Here is a 16900-nt window from a genome sequence, read left to right as displayed (position 1 = left end):
AAAAATAGTCTGCAGGTATGAGTTTATATTTGTCTTATCCTTCAAAATCTAAGGACATAAGAAAGCTTGTTAAAAAAAACCCCCCAAAACAGAGAGGAACTTGATATGCTTTTCCCTCCAAGAATAGCAGCTTTCAAGGCAAATTTCTTGGTAAAGCTCTCAAATGTTTCTTCTATTTCTTTGGTCTTCACTATTTATAAATTCACAGCAAAATTAAAACAAGCAGAAAGGCAGGGCTTAAGATCAGTCACAGAGAAAGTTCCAAAGTGAAGTTTTCTTCTCTTTAGTTTTCTGTATTTCACTCGTTCTGCCCGTTTCCGAAGACTAAACTGAGTTAATGGAAGGTAATAAGAATCTTCTGCTTCAGTAGAGAAGTCACTTTGGATCCATTTTCATCATTATTCAATCATTTAAAAGGCCACAGGAATCTATCACTATAAATGAAAAAACAAAATAACGTATCACAAGAGGCAAAATTACTATATATAACTGCTAAAATGAGACATGGTCAAATGATGGACCTAGGAGACAAAGGTCTAGGAGACAAAACTCAAGTTCAATTTAAACGTTAATTTAATGTACTACCACCTATAGCAACAATGTAACTGGCTAAAATTTTTTAAAGGATTTTAAAGGATTTTAGAAAAGGTGAAAAAAAATCTACCTTTAAAATAACCATTTCTCCAGTTAGCTATCAAATGTAATTCAGAAATGCAAATTAGAGTCCATTTGATTTAGACTTTCCCTCATACTTGGAACAGCTTGCGGTAAGTGGTCAGAGGCATAACTAACTGGTTTATTACACAGTCATCAACTATTTAATTACTTAGTACTAACCACGGCTAGATGCTTAAAAACAAGACATCTGTCATAGCATTCCTCATGTATTTACGTATTTTTAGATACCTACTTATCAATTAAGAGACTTAAGTGCTTATTCTCTGACATAAGATATGCAGTAAGACATGACATAAATATTTCTTTGGCAAATTCCTAACATACTTCCAAGGGCTAGAACATTTTCTGATATAAGAGAATGCTTGCATCTGTGGGCAATTCTGGTCTACACTGGTAAATATTAGTTTATAGAATATTTCTCATATAATCAATTCCTGTTTAAAGAAATACTAAATTCAGAACAGTAAATACCTCTGTGGGGAAACAATGGGAAAGGAATCAAAAAAAGGTTCTGGGGTGCTTCATCTGTATCTGTAATACACTATTAAATTGAATGATGGGTATTCACTTGTTCTCTACACTTTTTATATCTTTATAACACATATATGTGTAACATCAACCACACAGAGTACACACATGTAATAATTTTAAAAACTGCCCTTATTAGTATGTAAAAGAAGTCTCAATAAGTTCCAAAGAATAAAAGTCTATGTTCTTTTACTATGTTAAAATCAGGAAACAATTTTCTCTTCAGTTCCCACTCTCCCTCCCCTTCCTGAAGAAATACTGTACAAAGCCATTAGGAGCAGTCAGGCAAAGTAAAAACAGCAAAGGGGGAGCTCCGGAGGCCAGAGCAAGGTACTGGGGCATAATCAGGATGCGAGGGTGTCCACAGAGGGTGGAAGGATATTGAAATGTGTGTACGGCAGCAGTCCTAAGCAGGTTGTTGGACCTCATTAGGTGAGTATCCCAGTACAGTCCAATGCAGAGTATGGGAACCTCAAGGGGAACAACAAGGATTTCCTGGCAAAGGGACATGGCCAACTGGGTTGCAGGTACAACTCTGATGTGATTAGGGAGAAATACATATAAGGGAGGAGGTGATAAATGCAGGTTGGTTACATACCAGGATTTGATCAAAAAGTAAAAAATATTAGGGAAAAATGGGAGTCAGATTTCTTACTGTGAGAGAAGTGATACAATGATAAAGAAACTTTCAAAATCTTTAAGTAGAAGAAAAAACCACTATGAATAAATTTGCACTATAACAGCTAAAGCAGTACTTAATAAAAAATAAGCTTTAAAAACTTATTTTTTAAGAAGACTAAACCAAACTGAACTTTACTGCTCTTTTTTTTCATGATGGGAAATGAGCAATAAAAAAAACCTAAAGAAACACAGAAAGATAAGGTCAGGAAAAATCATAATGGTTTTTTAAAACAATAATTATTTTGAAACAGATTAATAATTAATAATTTTTTAAGACAGCATGAAGAAAAGAAAGTAAAAACAGATAAATAAATATCATGAGTAGGGACTTCCCTGGTGGTTCAGTGGTGAAGAATACACTTTGCACCGCAGGGGATGCGAATTCGATCCCTGGTTGGGGAACTAAAACTCTAGGAGCCAGGAGCACTAAGCCCACACCACAAACACACTCCAGTATTCTTCCCTGGAAAATTCCATGGACAGAGGGCAAGGAATAGTTAGTTCAAGGATAATCTCTTGATATTGGTTCTGTGGTCCAGCCTAGAGATTTTGAAAATCAGAACTGATTGCAATTCACACCCTGGGGAACACTTGATATTTTTTTTTTGAAAACCAGTTTTTAATATAAACAAATTAAAAGCCAAGTCACAAAATACTTAGGAAGAAGTAAAATAAACTGAACTACATAATTGATAGGATACAGGAGTAAAAGAGAAATAAAAGCTCATACTCTGATTTCTAGCTTGGGTAACTTGGTAAATAACTACCACATCACTGATCCAGGGAGTAAAAGCTAACTGGCTATTGTTCCTCTAGTATAATTCAGGTGTTTTTTTAAAAAATAAACTTATTTTTGACTGCACTGGGTCTTTGTTGCTGTGCACAGGCTTTCTCTATTTGTGGTTAGCTGAGGCTATTCTCTAGTTGCAGTGCACAAGCTTCTCTTGTTGTGGAGCACAGGCTCTAGGTGTGTGGACTTAGTTGCCACTTAGTTGCCCCGCAGCATGTGGGATCTTCTTGGACCAGAGATTGAACCCATGTCTCCTGTACTGACAGGCAGATTCTTCAGCACAAGATCACCAGGAAAGCCTCAGGATTCTTTTTACTTAGGTCTATACCTGCATTGAAACAATCCTATGACAAACCTAAACAATGTATTAAAAAACAAAGACACTACTTGGCTGACAAAGATTCATATAATCAGAGCTATGGTTTTTCCAGTAGTCATGTATGGATGTGAGAGCTGGACCATAAAGAAGCTGCTGCTGCTAAGTCGCTTCAGTCATGTCCGACTCTGTGCGACCCCAGAGACAGCAGCCCACCAGGCTCCGCCGTCCCTGGGATTCTCCAGGCAAGAACACTGGAGTGGGTTGCCATTTCCTTCTCCAGTGCATGAAAGGGAAAAGTGAAAGTGAAGCCGCTCAGTCGTGTCCGACTCTTAGCGACCCCATGGATGGAAAATCCTTCGTCCATGGGATTTTCCAGGCAAGAGGACTGGAGTGGGGCACCATTGCCTTCTCCACCATAAAGAAGGCTGAGTGCCAAAGAATTGATGCTTTTGAATTGCAGTGCTGGAGAAGACTCTTGAGAGTCCCTTGGACAGCAAGGAGATCAAACCAGTCCATCCTAAAGGAAATCAGTCCTGAATACTGGAAGGACTGATGCTGAAGCTGAAGCTCCAATATTTGGCCACCTGATGTGAAAAACTGACTCACTGGGAAAAACCCTGATGCTGAGAAAGACTGAGGGCAAGAGCAGAAGAGGGTGACAGAGGATGAGATGGCTGGATGGCATCACTAACTCAATGGACACGAGTCTGAGCAAACTCCGGGAGACAGTGATGGACAGGGAAGCCTGGTGTGCTGCAGGCCATGGGGTTGCAAAGACATGACTTAGTGACTGAACAATACCTATAATACCTAGTACATGATGACAATGTCCCTGTAACAGTTTCTTATGGAAAAATATCAAATCCAGTTTCCATCTAAAATAACATAATTATTGTTGCACCCTTTCTGTTGTAAGAATTTTTGTTTAAATCACAGAGAACCAGAAATTCAAGGCAGGAAGATGGATCATCTATTAGGTTGTAAAACTGACAGACATGAAGGAAAATGCCTCAGTTTTAAACACAAACATTTCCCTTTAACAAAGCACACTAGGCACATTCTAATTGACATACATTATCTTTTCAGTCAGTATTCAACCCCAAATTACCCTAGCAGAGAGTTTCAGCTGAGACAGTGACTGTAAAGGGAATATTAACTGGTGATGCTTTGCTACTGGCGTGAAAGTTCTAAATTTGTTATATATCCCATAACTACTTACTGACCATCTCCAACATACTAGGCCGTCAAGCTATCAAAGTGTGGTCTCTGCATGTACATGTACAGCATGTGGTGAGGAGATGAATGACAAGTGGGAAATGAAGAGGACAGATATAGGAAAAAGAAATTCCTGTTTTAGAAGCAAAAGACTAAAATGTCAATAATGGTTTTACTACGATGGTGCAACTATGAGCATTTTGTTTCACCTTTGCAGTAAAATGTTTTTGTAATGAAATGTCTTTACTCTTATGCCTTCTGGGTCTGTGGCTATTTTTATAGAACAACTAATTGGAGCACTTCAGCTTAACTACTGAGAAACTCTGAGAAGGAAAAATACATCACTCAAAACTCTTTCAGGGTGGTTATCAAGACTTAAAAAATTTAAATAAGAGATATCAAGTATGTAGCCTGGATCTCAGAGAGGCCTGTTGTGGAGAGAGAATTCTGGCAATTGAAAGTGAAAGGTGCTCAGTTGTGTCCGACTCTTTGCGACCCCATGGACCATACAGTCCATGGAATTCTCCAGGCCAGAATACTAGAGGGGGTAGCCTTGCCCTTCTCCAGGGGATCTTCCTAATCCAGGCATCAAACCCAGGTCTCCTGCATTGCAGGAGGATTCTTTACCAGCTGAACCACAAGGGAAGCCCAGTGTTTGGTAGTGTTTGGTAGATGATGTTTAAAATCAGAAGAGATGAGATCTAAGGAGACTATAAAGGTTTATATAAGAGTCTCCAAGTCCTATCTGTTCCACTCCTTAGTTTCCATTTCTGTTTGTCACTCTAGGTTCCAGTTACTCTTCAATTAAAAACCTGGTTTCAGGGACTTCCTTTGGCAGTCCAGTGGTTAAGACTCCACACTTCTATTGCAGGGGGCATGGGATTGATACCTGGTTGTATGTCCCAAAGCACAGACAAAAGAAACAAACAAAAAAAACTGGTTTCACAGGCACTACTAGACTCTTCCGCCCTCTACCTCAGCCTCTACTCTTGGCTGCTAGATTTCTCCTCCAAAGTTCAGGTTCAAATTATATTACTACCCTGCTCAGAAGTTTTCTGGCTTCCTACCAACTACACAATAGGGTTTAAGTTCCCTGGTCTGATAGTCGACAAATGAGCCTTTCAGGACTTCCCTGGTGGCACAGTGGATAAGAATCTGCCCGCCAATGCAGGGGACACGGGTTCCATCCCTGGTCTGGTAAGATTCCACATGGTGTGGAGCAACTAAACCCCCTAGCCACAGCCACTGAAGCCTGCACACTGCAATTACTAAAGCCCGGAGGCTTATAAGCCTATGCTCCACAACAAAAGAAGCCACTGCAATGAGAAGAAGCCTATGTACTGGAACAAAGAGTAGCCCCAACTCACTGCAACTGGAGAAAATTTGGGCAAAGCAACAAAAGACCCAGTGTAGGCAAAAATAAATAAATAAATATTTTTAAAAGAATAAGAAAAGAAATAAGCCTTTCCCCATAAGTAAACTCTCTAAAATCTTCAAGGTAAGTTAATTGTGCCTTCTAGGGCACTTAACACTTGCTCCTTCCAGGATAGTTATAAATGTTGACTCTAACTCCCAGAAGGCCAAAAAATTGTTGCTTCTAGAAAGTCTTGTCTTGCCCTTCTTTGAAACTCAAGCATCTAGCATGGTACCCTGCGTGCAGTAAGGATTCAAAGGTTTCATAAATTAATTTTTACAGATTATGACAAAGCAAGAATGTAGAGAAATTGGAACCCTCATACATTGCTGGTAGAAATATAAAATAATACAGCTGCTGTGGCAAACAGTTGGTGGTTCCTCAAAAGTTAAACACAGAGTTAGTATACAATCTATCATTTCTATTCCTAGGTATACAGCCAATAGAAATGAAAACATGTGTCCACACAAAAACTTGTAAGCAAATGTTCACTGCAGTTTTATTCACAAAAGCTACAAGAAGAAACTCAAATGGCCATCAATAGATGGATAAGCTAAATGTGGTATATTCATACAATAGAATATTATTCAGCTATGAAAAGGAATGAAGTACTGATACACACTCCAAGGATGAACTCTGAAAGCATTATGCTAAGTGAAAGATACCAAATATGCAAAACAACACATATCATAGGACTCCATTTATATGAAATATCCAATTCAGAGAGATAGAGAACAATTAGTGGTTACCAAGGGTTGGAGGGTTCTGCTTTATTGACTATGCCAAAGCCTTTGACTGTGTGGATCACAATAAACTGTGGAAAATTCTGAAAGAGATGGGAATACCAGACTACCTGACCTGCCTCTTGAGAAACCTGTATGCAGGTCAGGAAGCAACAGTTAGAACTGGACTTGGAACAGCAGACTGGCTCCAAATACGAAAAGGAGTACATCAAGGCAGTATATTGTCACCCTGCTTATTTAACTTACATGCAGAGTACATCATGAGAAACGCTGGGCTGGAAGAAACACAAGCTGGAATCAAGATTGCTGGGAGAAATATCAATAATCTCAGATATGCGGATGACACCACCCTTATGGCAGAAAGCAAAGAAGAACTAAAGAGCCTCTTGATGAAGGTGAAGGAGGAGAGTGAAAAAGTTAGCTTAAAGCTCAACATTCAGAAAACTAACATCATGGCATCTGGTCCCATCACTCCATGAGAAATAGATGGGGAAACAGTGGAAACAGTGTCAGACTTTATTTTTGGGGGCTCCAGAATCACTGCAGATGGTGACTGCAGCCATGAAATTAAAAGACGCTTACTCCTTGGAAGGAAGGTTATGGCCAATCTAGATAGCATATTTAAAAGCAGAGACATTACTTTGCCAACAAAAGTCCGTCTAGTCAAGGCTATGGTTTTTCCAGCGGTCATGTATGGATGTGAGAGTTGGATGGTGAAGAAAGCTGAGCGCCGCAGAATTGATGCTTTTGAACTGTGGTGTTGGAGAAGACTCTTGAGAGTCCCTTGGACTGCAAGGAGATCCAACCAGTCCACCCTAAAGGGGATCAGCCCTGGGTGTTCATTGGAAGGACTGATGTTGAAACTGAAACTCCAATACTTTGGCCACCTGATGCGAAGGGTTGACTCATTGGAAAAGACCCTAATGCTGGGTAGGATTGGGGGCGGGAGGAGAAGGGGACGACAGAGGATGAGATGGTTGGATGGCATCACCGACTCGATGAACATGGGTTTGGGTAGACTCCGGGAGTTGGTGATGGACAGGGAGGCCTGGTGTGCTGCAATTCATGGGGTCGCAGAGAGTCGGACACGACTGAGCGACTGAACTGAACTGAACTGAAGGGTTGGAGGAGGGGATGTGACTGCTTAATGCATTTGAGGTTTATGTTTGGGATAATGAAAAAGCTCTGTAACCTGACAGTGATGACAGTTGGAAAACACTGTGAGTGTATTTGCTGCCATCAAACTGTACACTTTAAAATGGTTACAACAGTAAATCTTATATGTATTTTGCCACAATTAAAAAAATAGTATTATAGTGTAGTTAAGTCAATAGAAACCATCAATATTAAACATAAACAATGCACTACATCATTCTTTTTAGGTTTTATCTAAGTAATTTTTAGATAAAATGCTCTTCCTGCACACGCGTATCAGAACTGCCTATCTGAATAATTGATCCAACCATTCATTCACAAACATCTGTCAAATACTTTAGCTTTACAAATCCTCTGACTTCCTGGTTACTTCCCATATGCCCAGCAATTTACAAGATACTTCACAACACAATCTAATTTTACACCTTGTAATAAGTTGCTAGAGAGGATGTCCCTGCCAGGGACCTTATCTCAGTCTCTTCTAAGTTAAGCTCCCATTATCATTTCACATGTGTTCATGATCTCACTAACTATTATTTTCTCCACAGTCCAATATCCCTCTAGGTATTTAGGTTCATTTTCCTTCAGTCTTAACAAAACTTCCATAAAGAGCAGTGTACTTCCAGTATCTCCATTTGCTCACTCCCCATTTATTTCTCAATCCATTGCAAATTTAATTTCTTCCCACAACTCCAACGAACACTCATCTGTCCTTTTAATTCCAAAATTTGAAGAGTGTCTCCTAGTTTCTTTACCACTAAAATGAAAGCTGCACTTCTTCACACGCTGGAGGTTAATAAACCAACAAATATATAAATAAACCAACAAATACATAAAAACAGCACAGTACTTTTTTATTGACTCTTAATCAAAGGGCTTCCCAGGTGGCACTGGTAGTAAAGAACCTGCCTGCCAACACAGGAGACACAAGAGACTTGGGTTTGATCCCTGGGTCAGGAAGATCCCCTGGCGGAGGGCATGGCAACCCAATCCAGTATTTTTGCCTGGAGAAGCCCATGGACAGAGGAGCCTGGCTGGCTACAGTCCATGGGGTCGCAAAGAGTTGGACACGAGTGAGCAAACAATCCAAGAGTGGGTGAAAGGAAATATAAAGCCAGATGGTTTATTTAGTCATATTCTGGGAGAATTTTTAATTAAAACACTAATCTGTGCAACTCCTAACATATACTTTATTCTTCCTTCCTTCCTCCCACTGACACCAGGTTAGCCATCTACTCAGAGATTAACAAGAAAAAGGCAAGGCAAGCTCTGAAATGTTAAGGGACTTAACCAAGGTAACACATCTGATAAATGACTGGATCAGGTCTCAGTTCAGTTAAGTTGCTCAGTCGTGTCCGACTCTTTGCGACCCCATGAACCACAGTACGCCAGGCCTCCCTGTCCATCACCAACTCCCGGAGTCCACCCAAACCCATGTCCATTGAGTCGATGATGCCATTCAACCATCTCATCCTCTGTCGTCCCCTTCTCCTCCTGCCCTCAATCTTTCCCAGCATCAGGGTCTTTTCCAATGAGTCAGCTCTTTGTATCAGGTGGCCAAAGTATTGGAGTTTCAACTTCAACATCAGTCTTCCAATGAACACCCAGGACTGATCCCCTTTAGGATGGACTGGTTGGATCTCCTTGCAGTGCAAGGGACTCTCACGAGTCTTCTCCAACACCACAGTTCAAAAGCAGTAATTCTGCGCTCAGCTTTCTTTATAGTCCAACTCTCACATCCATACACGATCACTGGGAAAACCATAGCCTTGACTAGATGGGACCTTTGTTGGCAAAGTAATGTCTCTGTTTTTTTAATATGCTATCTAGGTTGATCATAACTTTCCTTCCAAGGAGTAAGTGTCTTTTAATTTCATGGCTGCAGTCACCATCTGCAGTGATTTTGGAGCCCAGAGAAATAAAGTCAGCCACTATTTCCCCATCTATTTGCCATGAAGTGATGGGACCACATGCCATGATCTTAGTTTTCTGAATGTTGAGCTTTAAGCCAGCTTTTTCACTCTCCTCTTTCACTTTCATCAAGATACACCTTAGTTCTTCTTCATTTTCTGCCATAAGGGTGGTGTCATCTGCATATCTGCTGCTGCTAAGTCGCTTCAGTTGTGTCCGACTCTGTGTGACCCCATAGACGGCAGCCCACCAGGCTCCCCTGTCCCTGGGATTCTCTAGGCAAGAACACTGGAGTGGGTTGCCATTTCCTTCTCCAATGCATGAAAGTGAAAAGTGAAAGTGAAGCCGCTCAGTCATGTCCAACTCTTAGCGACCCTATGGACTGCAGCCTACCAGGCTCCTCCGTCCATGGGATTTTCCAGGCGAGAGTACTGGAGTGGGGTGCCATTGTCTTCTCCACTGCATATCTGAGGTTACTGATATTTCTCCCTGCAATCTTGATTCCAGCTTGTGTTTCTTCCAGCCCAGCTTTTCTCATGATGTACTCTGCATATAAGTTAAATAAGCAGGGTGACAATATACTGCCTTGACGTACTCCTTTTCGTATTTGGAGCCAGTCTGCTGTTCCAAGTCCAGTTCTAACTGTTGCTTCCTGACCTGCATACAGGTTTCTCAAGAGGCAGGTCAGGTGGTCTGGTATTCCCATCTCTTTCAGAATTTTCCACAGTTTATTGTGATCCATGCAGTCAAAGGCTTTGGCATAGTCAATAAAACAGAAATAGATGTTTTTCTGGAACTCTCTTGCTTTTTCGATGACCCAGCAGATGTTGGCAATTTGATCTCTGGTTCCTCTGCCTTTTCTAAATTCAGCTTGAACTTTTGGAAGTTCATGGTTCACATATTGCTGAAGGCTGGCTTGGAGAATTTTGAGCATTACTTTACTAGCATGTGAGATGAGTGCAACTGTGTGGTAGTTTGAGCATTCTTTGGCATTGCCTTTCTTTGGGATTGGAATGAAAACTGACCTTTTCCAGTCCTGTGGCCATTGCTGAGCTTTCCAAATTTGCTGGCATATTGAGTGCAGCACTTTCACAGCATCATCTGGAACACTAATTTTCTAATTTCACTGCCTTCTTAATTATATACACTGTGACTGTTTCCAGTCATGAAATAATTCCGATACTTAGAAAAACAGAACAAATTCCTTAAAATCCTATGGAGCAAGAATCTAAAGAATGATGTTAATTATGCACACTTTTTTTTTGCCTTTCTTTCTGTATTTCTCTTATTATTTACCTTGGTTAGTCAAGACTGGCTGGCTTCCAGGCAAAGCTGAAAGACGAAAAATTAAACCTTTTGGTGCTAAGAAAAGAGAAGCACATAAAAAATGTGGCTTTAAAGTACATGGTTCCTGATCCTTTTTAAAAAATAAATTTTATTTATTTATGGCTGTATGGGGTCTTTGCTGCTGCATGCAGGCTTTCTCTAGTTGTAGCAAGCAGGGGCTACTCTCTAGTTGTGGTGTGAGGGCTTCTCTTGTTGTGGAGCATGGGCTTGAGGGCCTTTAGTTGCAGTGTGCAGGCTCAATAGTCATGGCCCACGAGGGCCTCAGCTTATTTGCCTGAAAGCATGTGGAATCTTCCCAGATCAGGGATTGAACCACATTTCCTGCAATGGCAAGCAAGTTCTTAACCACTGGACCACCAGGGAAGTCCCATGGTCCTGATCTGAATAAAACTGCAACCTCATGTATTTAGCCATGCCAGTACCTTAAAGAACATGACCCATATATCCAACTCCATCATAAGCAAAAATGATTCAGAACATGTACTGCTGAACCATGAAGTTCCAAGGACCTATCATATCCACAGCTAGCTAAGGGAAAGAATGCAAAGAAGCCACAAGGGATTCTTTCTACAAAATGTTATCAGGCTTATACCAACTGATCTTGGCTAAAAGGGATAATTGGACATGGAGTTTGAAAGGAACTTCTCTACCTTCTACTTCTATATGTTCACTTCTCTGAAACTGCATATAAAGTTTCCGTATAGTTAAGCACCTGTGTGGGGCTTCCTAGTGGCTCAGTGGTGAAGAATCTGCCAATGCAGGAGACACAGGTTCAACCCGATTCAGGAATATCCCACATGCTGAAGAACGACTAAGCCTATGGGCCACAAATACTGAGCCTGTGCTCTCTCTAGAGCCTGGGAACTACTGAAGCCCACACACACTACAGTCTGTGCTCCAGAACAAGAGAAGCCATTGCAATGAGAAGCCCCATGTACCACAACTGCAGAGTAGCCCTCACTCTCTGCAACTAGAGAAAAGCCCACACAGCAGTGAAGGCCTGGCACAGACCAAAAAAAAAAAGGCACCTGTGGTCAAGACATCATGTTAATTCTTCTTTCCTAGGAATGTTTCACAAGTGCCCTTCTCCTTTTTACCGATCTTACTATGGTGTGCTATTCCAAGTGGATTAAGAAGAAAGTCTTTTGATTCATGTTGGAGAGTTCTCATTGTAGAATGTGGTGACAGGAGTGATAACAATTTTTGTTTAATGATGTCACTTTTTGGTCCCCTTACTAGTATCAAAGAATGCTACTGTAAACAAGTATGATGAGAGCACAGAGGATATGGGTAAGGCAAAAAGCATTATTTCACTTAGGTGAAAGAATCATAGCAATGCTCCTGAATTTTGGGAAGTATCAATCTACTGCGAAGCTCAGCAAGGACTCATTTACTTGTGTCTAAGACTGTGTCCTAGCTCCATTAAAAATGTGCCCCAGTTACATGCTTTGCATGATTCCAAGTTGTTGAGGGTGAAAAGATTCTAAAATTTTACTTTTAAGAGATCAACATTACATATCTGAATAAAAGGAACTTATAAAGTTTGAAAACATGAAAAGGAAACATACTAGACATATGTTGGGAATTTGCATTACATTTTGTTGAACAGCTATTCAAGACATGAAGAAAGATTTTAACTGACTTTTGCTGAAAGATTTGATACTATAAATCCAAATTCATCTATGCACTGTCATATTAGTATTTCAATGCACATTTACTCATTCCTACCACATACTTGGGCTTTCCTGTTGGCTCAACAGTAAAGAATCCATCTGCCAACACAGGAGATGTGAGTTTGATCCCTGGGTTAGGAAGATCCCCTGGGAAGGAAATGGCAACCCTCTCCAATATTCTTGCCTGGGAAATCCCATGGACAGAGGAGCCTGGTGGGTTATGACATGCGGTCACAAACAGTAAGACAAAACTTAGTAACTAAACAACCACCACCACAGACTAGTAATTTACAAAGACTCTTTTTTAAAAGAGTTTTACTGCTTAAAAAAAGTTCCTAGCAAAATAAATTGATTAAAAACTACATCCACATTTAGGTAATACAAATATTCCCAAAATGCAATCTAGGACATAATGGCCTAAAACTTATAGACAGCAAACAAAAAACCACAAAGCAAAAACAAAAAAACTTCTTTCAATTTAAATAATTTCTCCCTCTCAGATGCTGACTTGTCATTTAAATTCATTTAATGAAAGCATAACCTTCAACCATGAAATGAAATTTCTATACTATCTATACTATATACAACAACTCCAAAATTACCTCTACAATACCACTGAGGTTTGGTTTTAATTTTTGTTAATAATCTGTGAGAAAACCCCAAAATATGCAGTGTCTAATTTTAGGCAATCTTGTTTTAATTATGGCTCCATAAAAAAGTGCTTTTAAATAAAGTAATAGGTATACTTTATCTTTTAAATTTTTATTTATTTGTTTTTATTTTTGGCTCTGCTGAGTCTTCAGTGCTACACAAGGGCTTTCTCTAGTTGTGATGAGTGGGGGTTACACTTTACTTGCAGTGTGTGGGCTTCTTACTGAGGTGGTTTCTCCTGTTATGGAGCATGGACTCTAGGGCGCGCAGGCTCCAGTAGTTGCGGTGCATGGGCTTAGCTGCACTGCAGCAGGTGAGATCTCCCCAGACCAGAGACCAAACCCATATCTCCCCTGCATTAGCAGGCAGATTCTTAACTGCTGCACCATATTAGGGAAGTTAAATAGTCTTGTTTAGGCTTCAAAGACAAAGAAGAGCAGGCCTCTGACCTTGCTTCTAACCTGCCTGGACACTGCTCTGACTGTGGTCTGAGGGCAAGCCTTGCAGCAGCACAGATAAGATACCAGATGAATCTTAAGACTGTTGAGTCCCTGGAGGGGGGCTGGTCAACCAAGCCGTGGGCTTAACAACATTCCAAGTTTTATCAGAGTTCTGACAAAACACGGTCCACTGGAGACGGAAATGGCAAACCACTTGAGTATTTCTGCCATGAGAACCACACGAACAGTATGAAAAGGCAAAAAGATACCACACTGAAAGATGAACTCCCTAGGCTGAGAGGTACCCAATATGCTACTGGATGAGAGTGGAGAAAGAACCCCAGAAAGAACGAAGAGACAGAGGCAAAGCGAAAACAACACCCAGTTGTGGGTGTGACTGGTGATGGAAGTAAAGTCTAATGCTATAAAGAACAATATTCCATAAGAACTTGGAATGTTAGGTGCATGAATCAAGGTAAATTGGATGTGGTCAAACAGGAGATGGCAAGAGTGAACATTGTAGGAATCAATGAACTAAAATGGACCGTAATGGGTGAATTTAATTCAGATAACCATTATATCTACTACTGTGGGCAAGAATCCCTTAGAAGAAATGGAGTAGCCCTCACAGTCAACAAAAGAATCCGAAATGCAGTACTTGGGTGCAATCTCAAAAACGAGACTGATCTCTGTTCACTTCCAAGGCAGATCATTCAATATTACAATAATCCAAGTCTATGCTCCAACCACTAATGCTGAAGAAGCTGAAGTTGAACGGTTCTATGAAGACCTACAAGACTTTCTATAACTAACACCCCAAAAAGGCGTCCTTTTCATCACAGGGGACTGGAGTGCAAAAGCAGGAAGTCAAGAGATACCTGGAATAACAGACAAATTTGGCCTTGGAGTACAAAATGAAGCAGGGCAAAGACTAACAGAATTTTGCCAAGAGAACACACTGATCATAGCAAACACCCTCTTCCAACAATTGACGACTCTACACATGGACATCACCGGATGGTCAATACCGAAAGTAGATCGATTATATTTTTTGCAGCCAAAGATGGAGAAGCTCTATAGAGTCAGCAAAAACAAGACTGAGAGCTGACTGTGGCTCAGATCACGAACTCCTTATTGCCAAATTCAGACTTAAATTGAAGAAAGTAGGGAAAACCACTAGACCATTCAGGTATGACCTAAATCAAATCCCTTACGTTTATATGGTGGAAGTGACAAATAGATTCAAGGGATTAGATCTGGTAAGAGTGCCTGAAAAACTATGGACAGAGGTTCATGACACTGTACAGGAGGCAGTGATCAAGACCATCCCCAAGAAAAAGAAATGCAAAAAGGCAAAATGGTTGTCTGAGGAGGCCTTACAAATAGCTGAGAAAAGAAGAGACGTGAAAGGCAAAGGAGAAAAGGAAAGATACACCCAATACCCATCTGAATGCAGAGTTGCAAAGAATAGTAAGGAAAGATAAGAAAGCCTTCCTCAGTGATCAACGCAAAGAAATAGAGGAAAACAATAGAATGGGAAAGACTAGAGATCTCTTCAAGAAAATCAAAGATACCAAGGGAACATTTCATGCAAAGATAGGCACAATAAAGGACAGAAAGGGTATGGACCTAATAGAAGCAGAAGATATTAAGAGGCAGCAAGAATACACAGAACTGTACAAAAAAGATCTTCATGACCCAGATAACCACGATGGTGTGATCACTCACCTAGAGCCAGACATCCTGGAATGTGAAGTCAGGTGGGCCTTAGGAAGCATTACTACAAACAAAGCTACTGGAGGTGATGGAATTCCAGTTGAGCTATTTCAAATCCTGAAAGATGATGCTGTGAAAGTGCTGCACTCAATATGCCAGCAAATTTGGAAAACTCGGCAGAGGCCACAGGACTGGAAAAGGTCAGTTTTCATTCCAATTCCAAAGAAAGGCAATGCCAAAGAATGTTCAAACTACCACACAATTGCACTCATCTCACACGCTAGCAAAGTAATGCTCAAAATCCTCCAAGCCAGGCTTCAACAGTACATGCACTGAGAACTTTCAGATGTTCAAGATGGTTTCAGAAAAGGCAAAGGAACTAGAGATCAAATTGCCAACATCCTCTGGATCATTGAAAAAGCAAGAGTTCCAGAAAAACAACTTCTGCTTTATTGACTACTCCACAGTCTTTGACTGTGTGGATCAAAACAAACTGTGGAAAATTCTTAAAGAGATGGGAATACCAGACCACTTTACTTGCCTCCTAAGAAATCTGTATGCAGGTAAAGAAGCAACAGTTAGAACTGGACATGGAACAACAGACTGGTTCCAAATTGGGAAAGGAGCATGTCAAGGCTGTATATTGTCACCCTGCTTATTTAACTTATATGCAGAGTACATCATGAGAAATGCCAGGATGAATGAAGCACAAGCTGGAATCAAGATTGTGGGAGAAATATCAATAACCTCAGAAACACAGATGATACCACCCTTATGGCATAAAGTGAAGAACTAAAGAGCCTCCTGATGAAAGTGAAAGAGGAGAGTGAAAAAGTTGGCTTAAAGCTCAACATTCAGAAAACTAAGATCATGGCATCTGGTCCCACCACTTCCTGGCAAATAGATGGGGAAACAGTGGAAACTGTGGCTGACTTTATCTTTCTGGGCTCCAAAATCACTGCAGATGGTGATTGCAGCCATGAAATTAAAAGACGCTTACTCCTTGAAAGGACAACCTAGATAGCATATTTAAAAGCAGAGACATTGCTCTGCCAACAAAGGTCCATCTAGTCAAAGCTATGGTTTTTCCAGTAGTCATGGATGGATGTGAGAGTTGGACTATAAGGAAAGCTGACTGCCAAAGAATTGATGCTTTTAACTGTGCTGTTGAGAGAAGACTCTTGAGAGTCCCTTGGACTGCAAGGAGATCAAACCAGTCCATCCTAAAGGAAATCAGTCCTGAATATTCATTGGAAGGACTGATACTGAAGCTGAAACTCGAATACTTTGACCACCTGATGTGAAGAACTGACTCACTGGAAAAGACCCTGATGCTGCGAAAGATTGAAGGCAGGAGGAAAAGGGGACGACAGAGGATGAGATGGCTGGATGGCATCACTGACTCAATGGACATGAGTTTGAGCAAGCTCCGGGTTGGTGATGGACAGGGAGGCCTGGCGTGCTGCAGTCCATGGGGTCGCAAAGAGTCAGACACGACTGTTCAACTGAATTGAAGTTTTAAGCGTGAACATAAATCAGAGCTTCAGTTTGCTCACTGATTGATGATGCTATCAGTTTGTGTCCTGGGATTATATGTGGGAATCGTGAACTGCAATTTTGCAGTTGCCTACAGAGCTGA

At 40.7% G+C, this 16900-nt stretch overlaps 1 protein-coding gene across 1 annotated transcript in view; it reads right to left on the bottom strand.

Moving 5' to 3' along the window:
- Positions 1-7: 7 nt before the first annotated feature.
- IPP (intracisternal A particle-promoted polypeptide) overlaps positions 8-16900 on the bottom strand; it is a 75605-nt gene continuing 58712 nt past the window's right edge. The window contains exon 10 of the mRNA XM_081488612.1: positions 8-434. Within this exon, the coding sequence (XP_081344738.1) occupies positions 403-434 (32 nt within the window). The 3' untranslated portion in view covers positions 8-402. The remainder of the gene's footprint in view (positions 435-16900) is intronic.

The sequence above is a fragment of the Giraffa tippelskirchi genome, chromosome 5, assembly GCF_054371585.1.
Source record: "Giraffa tippelskirchi isolate mGirTip1 chromosome 5, T2T-mGirTip1v1.2.pri, whole genome shotgun sequence".
NCBI classification, from domain to species: Eukaryota; Metazoa; Chordata; class Mammalia; order Artiodactyla; family Giraffidae; genus Giraffa; species Giraffa tippelskirchi.
Note: the sequence above shows the minus strand (reverse complement) of the source record. Positions and strands in the feature narration are given on the sequence as shown.